This window comes from Poecilia reticulata, linkage group LG7 (assembly GCF_000633615.1).
Source record: "Poecilia reticulata strain Guanapo linkage group LG7, Guppy_female_1.0+MT, whole genome shotgun sequence".
NCBI classification, from domain to species: domain Eukaryota; kingdom Metazoa; phylum Chordata; class Actinopteri; order Cyprinodontiformes; family Poeciliidae; genus Poecilia; species Poecilia reticulata.
This window is the reverse complement of record NC_024337.1, coordinates 17,315,906-17,331,185: the sequence shown is the minus strand read 5'-3', so window position 1 is coordinate 17,331,185 and position 15,280 is coordinate 17,315,906. Positions and strand designations below refer to the sequence as shown.

The following is a 15,280-nucleotide window of genomic DNA, read 5'->3' as shown; positions in this document are numbered from 1 at the left end:
GCAAGTTTTTGCATTTTTACAAACTAAATCTGCCTTTAGTCGACGTCTTTGATTTTGCCATTGCGCAGTCACGTGCCCCATCTACGTCATTTCCGCTCCTCGGGCACTGGAAGAAGCTGCTGTTTTGGGGCCAAATGAGCTGCGAGGCCGCCGGGGCTGGTCTAGTTTAGCTTTGAGGGGCTCGGAGCGGACTGAAGCCCGGCTGGATTAATGCGGACAGGGCGGCGCGACCTGCCAGCAGGGCCACGACAAGCGCAGGCGAGCCGAGTCGACAGTCCGGCTAACAGCCGCTGCTAGCAGGGCAGAGAAAAAAAGCCTCTCCGTAGCTCTCACACCGCTCGTCCTGTCGGGGCTCCATTCCAACACAACCCCTGGTAGATGAATGATGTCTGCCGCTAGCATTGACCCTCAGGTGAGCGGCGAAAATGTTTCATATTGACGCGTAGAGAGGTGAACTGAGCCGTGAAACCGGAGCTAGGAAGTTWGTTAGCCCAGAGAGATGAGAGGTTAGCTGCTAAAATCATCTGCGGGGAACCCACCAAGGCCTGGACCACAGCTTCCAGTGGCCATCTGACTCCTCAACACTGCTTAATATTCCTGACAGAATCCATCTTAAAATGCGCATGTTAAACTAAAGCATGCTAAATGTGCAAACATGACCAAAACATGACGTGTTTGTGTTCTCTCTCTTTAATGTTACCGTGAAGACATCGAAAGGACAAGATGCAAGCAAAGGTAAGAGATTAATGTTCACAGCAAAACCAGGCGTTAATCTATGTAAATATTAAACACACACACACACACACACACACACACACCTGCCTCCTTGCCAGGTAGATTTTCTTTTAAAAAAGCGGACCTTATATGTTGATGATTGACAACACACCAGAATAATCTACAACATGAGCCTGTGATGTAAACAGAGCTGGGTAGTAACTAGTTACATCTACTCAATTACATTTACTTGAATAACTTTTTTCTTTTTCTTTTTTAATTACTTTTAGGAGTAGTTTTACTGTGTTGCACTTTTTATTTTTACTTAAGTAATTTTATTATTAAGTATTTCTACTTTTACTTGAGTAAAAGGTCTGGATTTTCTTCGCAGTGAATTAAGAACAAGCATATTTTAACCAGAAATTTACCAGATACAGAGCTGCAGTGTTTTGTTACAGTTTTATATTGAAAGAAATTAATTTAGGAAAAACATAGTTTGCCTGRTTTTGTTATATKTTGTTACTTATAAGAAATATTATCATTTTTGTCTTCAAAATACCAAAATTTCCACTTAACTTTATAATTTGGTCCATTTCATTATTTAATTTTTAAAATATTAAATGATTGATAATTTGATCAGTTACTCAACCCTTGAGTAAACATTTGACCAAATACTCCTTTGCTCGAGGAAAAATATAGTAGTTCTACTCTTAATTAAAATTTTTAGATACTCTGCCCACCTCTGATTATTACATTCAGACTTGACATTGCATTTTTTAAAATTATGTTTCGTTTAGTTATTATTGAATAGGTAGATGGATGTCAGATTCCTCTGACTTTATGGAAAAGGCAGRAAATCTCAGAGCGGTWTGAGGCTAGCAGCTTGTCAGCCATTTTAATTAATGTTAGCAGTTCAAAACAAGCCAAGTTTAAAATATGTACCATTAAAACCCARACTGCACCAATTTATCAGCATGAATTTTCTTAATTTTGAGAGATCAGACAAAACTTGCTTGTGAAACTGATTTTATCTGCCTCGCCAAAGGTCTGAAAATTGGGCACTGTCCTCTTRTGTTTTTCTGTTAGAGGTTTGACTGATGGACCGGTAACCAGGTCATGTTTGCATGTCTGCAGTTAACCATAGCCACTCCACTGCTGCCAACTCAGCAACTTTCTTGTTATATTTAGCGACATTTCAGACAAAAAAAATTGTATCTGCCAAATTGGAATGACTTTTGGCTTTTGAAAGATCGGTAATCAGGGATTGGCCGGAAAACTGCGATCGGTGCAGTTTTCCTAGTTTGACTTGTTTGACAGTGCAGTGTGAAAGTGAACCAAACCAGCTGAAAATGTAGCAAAAGTTCTGGATTGTGAGGTGAAAGCAGAGCTTTGATATACCATCATTTGAGCGTTCCCAAATTGTTTCAGGCATTGTTATCAAATTGTATGTAAACCTCTGAATCTGTATGACAGTGAAGAAAACAACGGTGGTTTCATCTGTGTCAGTCATGAAACCCTATTTGTGTACAGAGGCTGATGGATCAGTTCTCATTTGTTTAAGCTAACATCCTGGTGTTGAGCTTTCATGCAGATGATGTCAGTGTTTTATCTCCATCATGTTCATCATCTATTAGCTTCACAACAAACATGGCTCCATTTGCCTGGTTGGAAGTTTATGCAAATGATGGTGTCCGGTTTTAACAGTAGTTTGATTTTATTGCAGCCTTTCCAGTTTCAGTGCAGAACGGCTCCCTCCACCAGAAGGACTCTGTGCATGATAATGACTTTGAGCCGTATCTCACTAGCCAGTCCAGTCAGGTAGGAGCTACAGAGGGATATTTTAAAGATCTGTGACACTGAAACGCTTCTGTAGGGCTGGGCGATACGGCTTGAAAATAAAGTCTCTGGTTTTCTGACGCCAGATCCGATTTCTGATCTTTTTTCAAATATATTTTACTTTCTCAAGACATAACAGAAAACTTGACAGAAAATATATTTCTGTTCCCATTCTATGCGTTGTATGATGGTGTTTAGGGCCAGGTTATGATCATTTTTGTTTAATAACAACAATATAGTCATCATAATAGAATATAGACACATTTTTACCAGAACATTGAAAAATTAAAGGGAAAATATAATTTTAATGAGAAAAAAGCTTCTCACATTTGTTGCACRATCATTTCAAAGACCTGTTCTGATCWTTCTGATGTGTTAAAAATTAAGTATATCCACTTTATAAAACCAACACCAAAGCATAACTTCACAACGTTCCTCATTTTAGTTTTTTGTTATTGTTTGTGACTTTACTCTGGTAATATTCTGACCTTTTTTCTGACCTCCATTTAGGCCTGAGACAGTAATAAATGTTTCTTGGTGATATATTGCCCTGGAAATTATTATTGTAATAAGTGATAATATTGTCATTTTGAGACTATTTTCAAGTAATGTAAAGATAATTGCATAATAATGCAAGTTTGCCTTCTCAACGACAAATAACCTTTTAATTTCAAATGTGTCAAATTAAACACAACAATCAAAAACAAGGAAGGAAATAAAACCATGAATAAAATKGATTATAAAATATCTAAACAAAATTAGTTTAAAAAAAATGAAATGGAAATTGAGCTCACTTTAATTTGTCATGTAATTWATTTAATTGCTTATTGCGACAGGCTTAACTCTATAGTCATAAGACTTTATTGTTGTAATTAAAAAATAAAATCTTAACCTGGCCCTAATATTCTGTCGTAGAGTTGACCTGAATTCAAAATAAATAGAAGCTGTAAAACAAGATGGCCGCCCCTGGTCGACCCCCATCACTCTGAACTATGGACACCCAGTTAATGGAAAAAAATGTATAATAATAATCTTCAAAATCCAAAAATTTGATTAAATCATTAAAATTGATGAATCGCCCAGCCCTGCCCTTTGTTTGGTTTGATCTGACGATTCATGTTGAATCTGTTTTTCCTTGTAGAATAACAGCTATCAGTCCATGACGGACCCMTACCTGTCCAGCTACTATGCCCCCTCTATTGGATTTCCTTACCCTCTTAACGAGGCGCCCTGGTCCACCGGAGGCGACCCGCCCATCCCCTACCTGGCTCCCTACGCCCCCCTCAGTAATGGAGACCACCACTTCATGCCYGATACCGTGTTCGGGCAGCCCGGTGGGCTCAGCAGCAGCATTTACCCGCACCGCTTCAATTTTTTCCCTGAGAACCCGGCGTTCTCTGCCTGGGGCACCAGCGGCTCCCAGGGACAGCAGACTCAGAGCTCGGCCTATGGGGGCAGCTACAGCTACCCTCCCAGCTCCCTAGGGGGCACTCTAGTCCCTGACGGCCAGACCGGTTTCCATAGCGACACCCTGAGCAAAGCCCCGGGCATGAACAGCCTGGAGCAGGGTATGCTGGGCCTAAAAATAGGTGGCGATGTGACAGGAAGTGGCTCGGGCGTGAAGAGCGCAGGCTCCGTTATAGGCGGGGGTGTCGCCGCGGCTGTCGCCACGGGCAACGGCGGCACACCAGTTGGGATGCCGCCTCAAAAGCCAACGTCATGGGCGGCGATCGCCAGCAAACCGGCCAAGCAGCAGCAGCAGAAGGTGAAGAACAAGCCTGGGATGCCGCTGGCCGGCGGAGTGCTGCCGCCGCCGCCCATCAAGCAYAGCATGGACATCGACACGTGGGATAATAAAGGCACCGCCGCTAAGATGGCGCCACCGCTACACCACCAGCACCACCCTTCCCACCTGCACTCCCACACCGCCAGCCTCATCCCACCGCTGCAGCAGTCCCTGCAGTCCGTCCAGTCCCTCGTTCAGCAGATGACCATGCCAGGACCGCCGCAGTCCTACCAGAACCACAACTCTGCCCCCACGCCCCAAACCAGATGGGTGGCGCCWCGCAACCGCAACCTCTGCTACAGCGGYGGAAGCCTGGACAGCAGCGGCTCGTCCAACGGTGGTGGCGGTGTAGGAAACGGAGGCATGGCCGGGTTCGTTCCCGCCGATCCTGGATTGGAGTCCCACCCGGTTCTGGAGAAGCTGCGAGCGGCCCACAGCTACAACCCCAAGGACTTCGACTGGAACTTGAAAAACGGCCGCGTGTTCATCATCAAGAGCTACTCCGAGGACGACATCCACCGCTCCATTAAGTACTCCATCTGGTGCAGCACGGAGCACGGMAACAAGCGGCTGGACGCCGCCTACCGGGCCATGACCGCCAAAGGCCCCGTCTACTTGTTGTTCAGCGTCAATGGCAGCGGCCACTTCTGCGGCGTGGCGGAGATGCGCTCCCCTGTGGACTACGGCACCAGCGCCGGAGTCTGGGCGCAGGACAAGTGGAAGGGCAAGTTCGACGTGAACTGGCTGTTTGTTAAGGACGTGCCCAACAGCCAGCTGCGCCACATCCGCCTGGAGAACAACGACAACAAGCCGGTCACCAACTCACGGGACACCCAGGAGGTTCCTCTGGAGAAGGCCAAGCAGGTGCTGAAGATCATCGCCCAGTACAAACACACCACCTCCATCTTTGATGACTTCTCCCACTACGAGAAGAAGCAGGAGGAGGAGGACGTCGTGAAAAAGGTAACTATCTGATCCAGACCAAGCTGTATACGCAGTTCTCATGTGACGTGTCACACCATGAACTCTGTGATTGACGGCCATCTTGACAGTTGCTATGACAATAATAAGCCACAAGATTAGAAGTAGCTCATCTCATTCCTATCTAACTTATAAACATCATAAGTACATTACTACTGTTACTCGATTACCGTTTTTGAAAACTCTATCTTTGTGTAATACTAAGATAGAGATATTTACTGTTGTACTTACTGCTGAACTAGCAAAATKAACTTAGCTAAYGTAGCTTTTGATGGAGCTAAGTTGGACATGTAGCCTATGTGTATGTTACTWCATGTGCTTACTCTGCCAGTCATCAGAACCTTGTAATTCACATGAAGAGTTTGTAAACATTAAACATTAATTTTATGCGCCTATAGATTGCAGGCGACGCTTCTCCTTGGTGTAAACACTCTTTGCTTTCACTACGTAGTTAACCACGTCTTATGAGACTGGAGGCAACTTGTCCACATTGTCTGACATATTTTCCATCCTCTGTCTCTTACGGGTTGATCCCGACAGCAGCCATTTTGTTCATGTGTCTTTCTCTAACACATTGGTCAAGAATGTCCACATATTTTCATTTTGTTGGTCTCAAAGCCCCAGGTCTGCTGTGCCTACTGCACACAGTAAGATCACTTCTGGTTCAGATTTGTGGGAACTATGTATAGATACATGGCATTTTATTGTTTAGATTAACGCTGGAGGTAAAAAAAGATTTTTTTTTCTTGAYATGTAAAAAAAAGAATTWTTWTTTTTTTTTTTTTACATGTCGATAGCCACGCTTCTGCAGTGGAATAATGCCATTAACAAGAGTTCGCCATAGCAAAGTGAAAATAATGCAAAAAACTGTTGCAGAATAACTCAAAACCACTCTATACTTTTTTTCCTCTCTCTCTGCTGCTACACACAGACTCGTTGCCATAGCAACTGACTGACAGCTCCACTAGTATGTCAGATTTCCACACCAAGAAACTGGACACTTTCAGTTATACTATTATGTTTTCAGATTTGTTCAATTTGTGATTAGTTATAGGTGAACGTCTGAACACAACGGTTGTTGATTAGCTCATTTAAACACCTGCTCTTCTGATCTGTCAGACCTGGTGTGTAGGTCGCCTTTTCTTGTATTTTTGTGACTGAAGCAAAACACACAGAATTCTGAAGAACATCTACATGCTAAGGTTGTCAAAGTCAAGCTAGCATAATTGATCTGCTTCTTTCCCTTGTTTTTTGTTTTTTAATGAAACTTTTTCTGACCTGTAAAATGTGATGCCTAATTGTTGTAGTGCTGACAATTAGTAGGGAAGCACTGCATCCTTTTTCCCCTTATATCTCACGCATACATTTAAGATTTAGCATGCCATGTTGACAACTTGGCAGCTAAAACCAATGGTAGTGATCGTCGCCGAGGGATCTTGTGGACGTCATGTTGTAACATGTYTATAGAATGAAAAATTTATTGTTTGGAATATTTATTTTAAACATACATTTTTGCCTACACATTATTATCACGGTGCAATTATGGCTCAAACAATTAGTAGAATTAATTGTGATGAATGGATTGTTGAAATAATCAAATAATCATTTTCCTACTAAGAAATGTATTTGTTCTCTGGAAAAAGTTTGATTTAATATGGGAAAAATTGTGAAATAATTTATTATGTCCTCACTTATTCCATCATAAGACATGAAAGTTTAACAGGTCAAATAAAAATGATACAAAAGGTAAAATGAACATTTTTTTATATAGGTGGKTTTTTTTCTTAGTTTAAAATTTGAATCATTTTGTCCACATTTTCTCACTGCTTTTATGTCCTTGTTTTTACCAGAGCTAYGAGCCTGTCTCGATACCGAGTCGATCCAGAGTTGATCAGGTAAACTCAGTTTAATCTTGCTCCTCTTAGCTGGGTTTTGGRTAATAGTTAAAGAAAAATAATTAGTTTCAGTAAAAAATTAAGCTTTGGATAAGTAAGCTGTGTTAATGTTTTGCTTTTTTCTCCAAATAAACTGGTTTGAGTGCTAAATCGGTGCTTTCCCAACACCAGTTATAACATATTTGGACTCCCTAAGATTTGACTCCCAACACCCAGAAAAAGTAAAAGTAAAAAAAGGTTTGCTTGCTTGGCTTGGGGAAAGAACCATTTTCCACCGGAGCTGACTGGTAGATTTATGAAGAACAACAAGCAATTAAAATATGAGGAAATTGTGTAAATGTAGCACAAACCCAATAATTAGCTGGATTAGCAATGAAAAAACATTTTCGCTTTTTTTTTTTAATCAGCAGTCACTTTGTGAATTTGGGTAAAATAATCACTCAGAACTACACTCATAATTGCATAATCTATAAATACTGTTAGCTACTGTCTCAATCAATGTTCACTTTTCATAAACACCACTTTTAACGTGTTCGGTTTAGAGTTGCTTTTTTTTGTAGTTGATTTTAGTCGCACTCTTACGTGTGTATGGTAAAAAAAAAAAAAAAAAAAACATTTCACCATACCTACACTGTTGATGCGAGGAGCGGCCATATCGAAACGCAAAGGCAGCCTTACAAGGCGTAACTGGAAGTAGTCGGAGTTCCGCCCAGTTTTCCTGTGGGAAATCCGAGTTTAGAGAGCGTTCCAGTTGATTTTTTTCCTACTGGGAAGTGGGAATTTCCCAGTTCCGAGTTCAACTTGAACGCAACATTAGTTTAAACGTGAGACTAGTCACGCAGCCTTAAATAACATGCGTCCGCGGTGGATTTTATTTTTTATTTTTTAAACTTAAAAACCCTTTAAAGTAGGGAAATGACYAGCACCCAATTCAGATTGGGATAAATTTAGGATCAAATATTTACCAGAAGGCTTTAATGTTTGCTGTAGAAAACTAAACTGATTCTTTGGTGTTTATGTAACTAGCTACCTGTAGCGCCCTCTCTGGTTGAGCACTGGAACTGCCGCCACTTTTATCCTTTAAGCAAGGGATTCATAAAGTTGTGGTTTTAAAACCAAATGTAGCTTTATATTGTTGTCAGGTTATTCTTTTCATAATCAGTTGATTAAATGATCAGTTGTCACCTGATACTGTAAATATTTCCACATGTAATCGGCTTTTTAATGGCATTTGTGTACCTATACTAGATGGCATTTTAAGTCTGATTTCTGAAAAATGTTAACAGATTTTAACTTTGCAAGATTGATTAAAGGAGTTCTGTTTTTGTTCCATTTTTTCCAGGATCGTCAGAAGTGAACTGTAGAAGCTAACCCCTGAAAAGACCGACACTTACATTTGGGTGGACACAATGAAATCAGAATGAAAACACAGACGTTACAGAAAAGAAGAGAAAAATATAATTGTTTTCTATTTATTAACAACTTTGGCCCGTGTCAAACCTTTGAGCCACTTTGCTCTGGGTTACTTTGTAACGCGTGCAGGGATGAAACAAAATTTCACCATGTAAAGTTATTTTAATAACATCAGTTAACTTTTTTTATCCTTGGAAGTTTACTCAGCTAAGTCAGAAAACAAAATATCTGCACGTCTGACCGACAACATGCTGCTGATATTCAGTGACTGTTCACATTGTGGTTTGTGTGTTGAAGAGATGTTAAGTGCTCGTGTTGGTTAATCTAAATGAGTGGAGAACACTTTAATGACAAAACGTCTGCTATCTGTGTGTGTGGCCAGTTGTGTTTTATATCATCAACATCAGAAGAAGGAATAAATACCTTCTTGATGCCCATTTTCATTGTAGGAAACTTTTACTTTAGTGTAAAACTGAAGGTTTCTGTTTGCAGAGATATTTATGTGCAAGGCTGTGGAAAATTAAACCATAAATCTTTACAAATGGCTATAAAAGAATGATCTGGAGTAAGGCTTAGCATAATCGTTTTGTTTAATTTTATTTTCAGCATAGCAAGAGGGGAAAATGTTCATTTTTAGGGAAAGGATTTTCTTTTAGATTAACCGTTCTCTTACAATCCAATTTACAAATTCTGTGAAATTAATRCTGCTTATTTTGGCCAGGTGTGGTTTTCTTTCTCTTAACACCACTTTAATCTTGGCATTATAAGTTTCCACTCCATTCTCAGAAGCTTTAATGTACCAGAACAGAAACCGCCTCAAAATGTTAAGCTGTAGCATCATTATTATTATTATTATTATTATTATTGACCAATTAATTGTCAAGTATATGGAAACCAAGAGACTAGCCTGTGTGGTAAATGTTTGTGAATTTTTTGTTTGTTTTATTTCTTTTTTCTTTTTTTTAAACTGCTTGCTGTATTGTGCGTGTATGCAAGAGTGGCAGAAAGCAGGGGAAATCAGAGTTATACTGTATAATGGTATTGGAATATAGAAAATTTATGCAAAATTTTACGTSACCCTTGTATTAAATATCTATTGTATCAGAGGTCACTATCACATTCTTAGATTTGATCATGTTCGTTATTAAAGATATACTTATATGTTGGTTGTGTTGGTTTTATTGGGTCATTTTAAATTATTTACAGATTGTTGCATAGTTGTGTGGAGATGGCAATTAAAAACGAGCTTTAAAAATAGGAAAATGGAATAGAAATATTTATTTTTCCAAAGTGGGGAACCTCAGCTGCAGCACTGAGTTATGTAGGTTTACAATGTATTTTATACATTTTACAATGTATAAAAAAGTAAAAACAAATGAGCAGTGCCTGCAAAAATGTAACTTTAAATGGGTAAAAGTAGAAATACCTGGATCATGAATGTAAACAGTGATTTCTGCTGGGAGTAGTGATGGATACAGGAAGCAAAGATCTACAGTAACTCTCCAAGGAAATGTTTATTTTGTTGTTTGAGTTTATTTCACCAAACTTGACTAGATGTACTAGTTGCTAACCTTTAAAAGAGAAATTAGCTGCTGATATTCTTATTTCAGAGGGACAAGTATAAAAAMAATGTACTCTAGTAATAGTAGCACTACTTCAACATGTACAAGTTTAAAGCAGATGTAAAAAAAAAAAAAAATGACTCGGGTAAGAGTAAAATTGTATTTTGTAAAAATTACATAATCACACCAACCAAATTGAAAATAATTCATATAACAATTACAAGAAAAATAATTCAGGCAAAAGAAACATTTTTCAAAATTATTTTTTTCAATATAAAACTGGTGACGTTTTGGTTAAAACGTGTTTGTTCATCATTCAGTAGAAAATCCACAAGTTTTGAGTAGAAATACTTAAAAATAAAATTACTCAAGTAAAAGAATTTTTTTTCTTTCCAAAAAGTTACTCAAGTAAATGCAGTTGTCTAACTTTGTGTGTACGGATAGAAGTGGTCCCCAACCTTTTTATCACCGCGGACCGCTCAAGGCTTGGCCGTTTCACTGCGGCCCGGGGTGGGGGGTGAACCGTCAGACAGGCTTCTGCATGCGTCCGCTAAAGCCTAGTTCACATGGCACAATTTAAAAATATTTTGCCCCGAATTTCCGTTTACGACCATCTTAGAACGTTCCGAGTTCTTAGAACGTTCCGAGTTCTAAGATTGTCGCTTGCGATAATCGTAACCGATCATCCTGCAGTGTGTGGGGTGTAACGTGGAGCGGCGGGACATCGGGCACATTCAACACCTTGGATTGTCTTGGGCTTTTTATCGCAGCCTGTGGGTTTTTCCCTGTCTGGGATCGAGAACGCAACCTGTTGACAGGTAGCCAATCAGAAAGCGCGGTGACGTCAGCACGGAGGGAATCCCAAACAGCAATGGCGCAACCGAATCCAATGACACTGGAGATGAAACAGCATGAATGTTTATTCAGCATTTCGTACAAGGAATATCAACAGAAATGATACTGAGAGAGGAACTGGGGCGAAACTGGTGACTTTTCAGCTTTCATTAACCTGACATATAGTTATAAGATAAGGCTATTGTTCAGTCAGGGCTTGACGCTAACACTAGTTAACTTAAAATGAGTCTACAAACTATCACCACTGCTTCTATATTGTTATCCATGTTTGTTGACGAACCTGGTTCCAGGATTTTCTTCTGGAACCGGGATGTTCGTGAGTGGATTCAGTTCGTGTGGTGTGTTGCTCCTACCGTGTGGCTGGACACACGAACTGATCCAACCTGTTGTACTTTTATCAGCTCTGTGGTCACAGAGGTTTGGAAAATCGGCGACGATTCTCAAATCGTGCCGTCTAAACCAGACTTAAGACTCACAAGCTCTACTCATCTCCTCTCGACCACTGCCCTAACGCTCTCTGACTCTGGTCACTATGGTAAYGTTTACACATCCCTTGAAAATAAGATACAGATGCGCCRCAAAAACGAGCATTTTACTTTCATGAAARTTTTAACAAATGATAATGACTAACGRGAGCCCTGAGCTTGTTTCTCTGCGACGAGACGGTCCATCAGGAACTGACGAGAGACAATGACACCCGAAGTGTTGCTTATATGCACAGTCTGCTTGGTCTCCAGGTGGCGAAGCAGTTTGAAGCTTCATTGCCTCATTAGCGAGCCGGTCGCTGCATGTTACGCAGAGCGGGGTTGGAATCACCTACAGGGATAAATCCATTCTCCTGTCTCTGGGCCTTTCCCCTTCCCAAAGAAGCTTTCCATCTGATCTGTTTCTTACTTGTTTTCTCAATGTTGGTGCGTAAGACGTAACCGAGAGAATCCGGTTAAAGGATTTTCAAAATAAGAGATCYTCCAGACTCAGATAAAACATAAAACGGAAATATTGAATTATTCTTTGTGCGGCCGGCCGGACGACTGCTTTATAGTACACATCAATAAGTAAATGTGATCATGTTGTTACACCTAACATTTTTGTTAGTAGATTTTAATATAAAAGTATTTTTGTCCCAATAGGAACCTCATAAAATCAATCCTGTGGCCACAAATGGCCCCCGTGCCACACTTTGCACACCCCTGTCTCACTAAATTCACGCAATGAAGGAGCTAATAAATGAGCTGAAGTGACTMATTTCCTGTCCTTCACGTGTTTATCAGTTAAAACAACAGCAGMATAGTTGGATTTCAGGTAAACAACCACCAGGTGTTTTAAACCTGCTCGGGTCCAGATCTGATGCCGCCTGCAGCGCGTGATCCCTCTCTTGGCATTCACCGCGTGCCTTAATTGTATGGCTAATAAATCAAGGTCCGCCGTGAACACGAGGAGCGGCGATCCGGTCCYCATCAGCAGGTGGAATCATTTCATGCTGAAACGTCCCGTCGGTGCGGCCTGCGTTGCTGTCCGGTTCAGCCCGTTATCGGTCCGATCTGCGGCGGAAGCTGCATTTAAATACCAAAATATATGACGGCATCGCTTCATGTCAAAACATGAACCAGCGGAGCCTCTCCGGTGTAGGTATCCATGTTCCGAGTATCTAAACAGACGATGGATGTGAAGAAGAAGAAGAAGAAGAAGAAGAAGAAGAAGAAGAAGAAGAAGAAGAAGAAGAAGAAGAAAAAAGGCCGGACAGTCTATCGGTGTGATGAAGCTCTCCGTTGATTCCCAGTCAGTTTTTCCAGTAATAATAATACATTAAAATAAACGGCTTGTTGTGGTCCAGTTTGACCATTAAATAATAATGAGTCAATCATCCTCTATTCGGGTTTTGTTATTAAGCATTTCGCAACATGAACGACCGACCCGGCCTGTCCGCACGGCTGAAGTGGTGACGTCATGACGTGCCGTTCGTCTCAGAAAAAAACAAACAAAAAAAGACACGACCGGCCTGTAGCCCTGACCAGGGTCCTGAAACCAGACCTGACCAGAACTCCAACAATGATAACAGTAAAGACACATCAGCCCAGTCGACTCATGTCCACAGTACGTTACATGTAGCCCAAACGGCGGCCCSGGGGCCATTTGTGGCCCTCTAAGTGATTTTRTCTGGTCCTCAACTGCAGTTCAAAAATGCTAGTTCTAATTTGGCCCATTCAGTGACGCCTTATTGTAGATGGAAAAAAGAAAATGAAGAGCACACGTCGCACCAAAAACTCAGAAATGTTGAGATTAATATGATATTTTGTAGAAAAAAAAACATGAAAAAAGTTGAAAAGTTTCAATTTTTGGAAATGTTCTGAGTTTCAAAAGAAGAAAATTTGCTATGACTACAAAAAATTTTAAATTAATCTCAGAATTTTTTCTAGACAAGACATGGAAATGCCTGAGTTGCAACAGTTTAAAATGTCGGAATTTTGGACATTTTCTGAGTTTCAGTTGTTGATAATTTGCTAGAAAAATTCAGAAATTTTTAGATTAATCGTAGAAATTCTCTAAAAAAAACAAAAACCATGCAGATTTCTGAGCATCAAACGTTGAACATTTTTGACTTCTGAAAATTCAGATATTTTCATGTTTTTTGTAGAAAATTCCAAGATCATTTTATTATTTATTATTCATATAGTTGTTAATGAATGAGGTGTTGTAAAAACCCCAGGKGTTCATGAAATAAATATCACTTTAATAAATTACAATGATATACAAAACTCATGTCATTAAATTCAATGTAACAGCCAGGATTCAACGCACAATTTTGAAAAGGAAAAAAATAAATGAACAATTTTCATAAACAGCTAAATGTGTAAAACATCTGAGGAAAGATGAACACAGACGCAAACAGACAAGAGTTTACAGAAAACGTAATTGTTAAGTTCTGTGGAGAGTTTATAAATAAATCCTTAAATATTGTTTCTTAGTTATTTTAAATGTCTTCAGACATGTCAGGTATGTCTGACATGTTTACCCGATCTGACTTGTTTCGATGACGTCAAAACATGTCAGGTATGTCTGAAGATACTTAAAATAACTAACAAAAAATATTTAAGACTTTATCACACATAGACAAAATGAGTTTCATTGATAAAATGCTAATCCTGTTATGCGGTCAGGTTATTACAGGATTGCAGGTTATTTGTTGGTGCGTCCATGTTTGGATGAGATCTCTGGGTCAGTGTCATGATTAACAGGAAGAGGATTTCAAAATAAAAGCTTTTCATGTATAATACTTAAAAACACTAAACACAAAAAAAATAAACAGCAAAAGCTAAAGTGTAACTGAAATTAAGTGCAAATCATCCAAAATGATCTCCAGTAGCAGTCAGACTAGCAACAAATCTGAAGAGGCCTCTGACCGAAGACACTGCTGCTGACTGTCATAACATGCTAACGGCTCAATTTTTGAACAGCAGACGATATTTCACAGCAACAAGTCGTTGTCGTTGTAAGTACTGCTAATCTTCCTCATTTGCTTTTGCCGCTTTCTTTAAATCTTTTTAACCGTTTGAGTAGAAAGTCGAGCAGAGAGATGTTGAAGTTGAGGATATAATCTTTTTTTTAAACTTCTTCCTCCTCTCTGCATCCACAAAGCCTCCGTCTTTTTCCCACTGTTCTGGAATTTGGAGTCGTAGTTCTGGTTTTATTTCAGCTTTTGATATGCTAACCAGCTGTTCCCACTTGTTGCCACGGTTACACATTTAAAAGTAAAAACAAAAAATAGTTCCTGTTGCACAGGATTCCATACCAGAGAAAGAAAAACTGAAMATGCAGCTCCTAAATCAAAACAATAACAAAAAAAAACAGAGCTAGCATAGAAGCCGCTCCAGCATGCTAAGAACATGAACGGAGCAATTATAGGAGTTTTGACTGAATTAGCATTTAATTAAATTCTGATATGGGCTAAAACAGGGAATGCTTCTTAAAGGGCCAGCAGCATCATGTTAAATAAACTTTTCCAGCTTTTTATCAGGTTATAAAGTTATTYCCTCATCAAAAACATACCCGGAGTGGGTTTTTTTTTTATTCATTCATGCATATTTGAGAAATCCTTTAATCTCCATGGTAACCATTCAGCTGTGCAAAATGGACCTAGCTCCGCCTTCGAGATGAAGCTCCTCCCCCAATCAGCTCCTTCAAACTAGCCAGCAGCAATTAGCAAACACCTAGTGGAACTGCACGTGCTGAGCTCATTA

At 39.8% G+C, this 15,280-nt stretch overlaps 1 protein-coding gene across 2 annotated transcripts; it reads left to right on the top strand.

Moving 5' to 3' along the window:
- Positions 1–65: 65 nt before the first annotated feature.
- LOC103467732 (YTH domain-containing family protein 1-like) lies at positions 66–9,791 on the top strand. Of its 2 annotated transcripts, XM_008414389.2 has the most exons (5): positions 68–412; positions 708–735; positions 2,438–2,532; positions 3,692–7,212; positions 8,555–9,791. In XM_008414389.2, exons 1-4 carry the CDS (start codon positions 383–385, stop codon positions 5,309–5,311), a joined length of 1,773 nt encoding a protein of 590 aa, XP_008412611.1. In that variant the 5' UTR covers positions 68–382; the 3' UTR covers positions 5,312–7,212; positions 8,555–9,791. The 2 variants fall into 2 exon arrangements, with proteins under 2 accessions (XP_008412612.1, XP_008412611.1); XM_008414390.2 differs by lacking the exon at positions 2,438–2,532 and having other exon boundaries at positions 66–412.
- Positions 9,792–15,280: the final 5,489 nt, after the last annotated feature.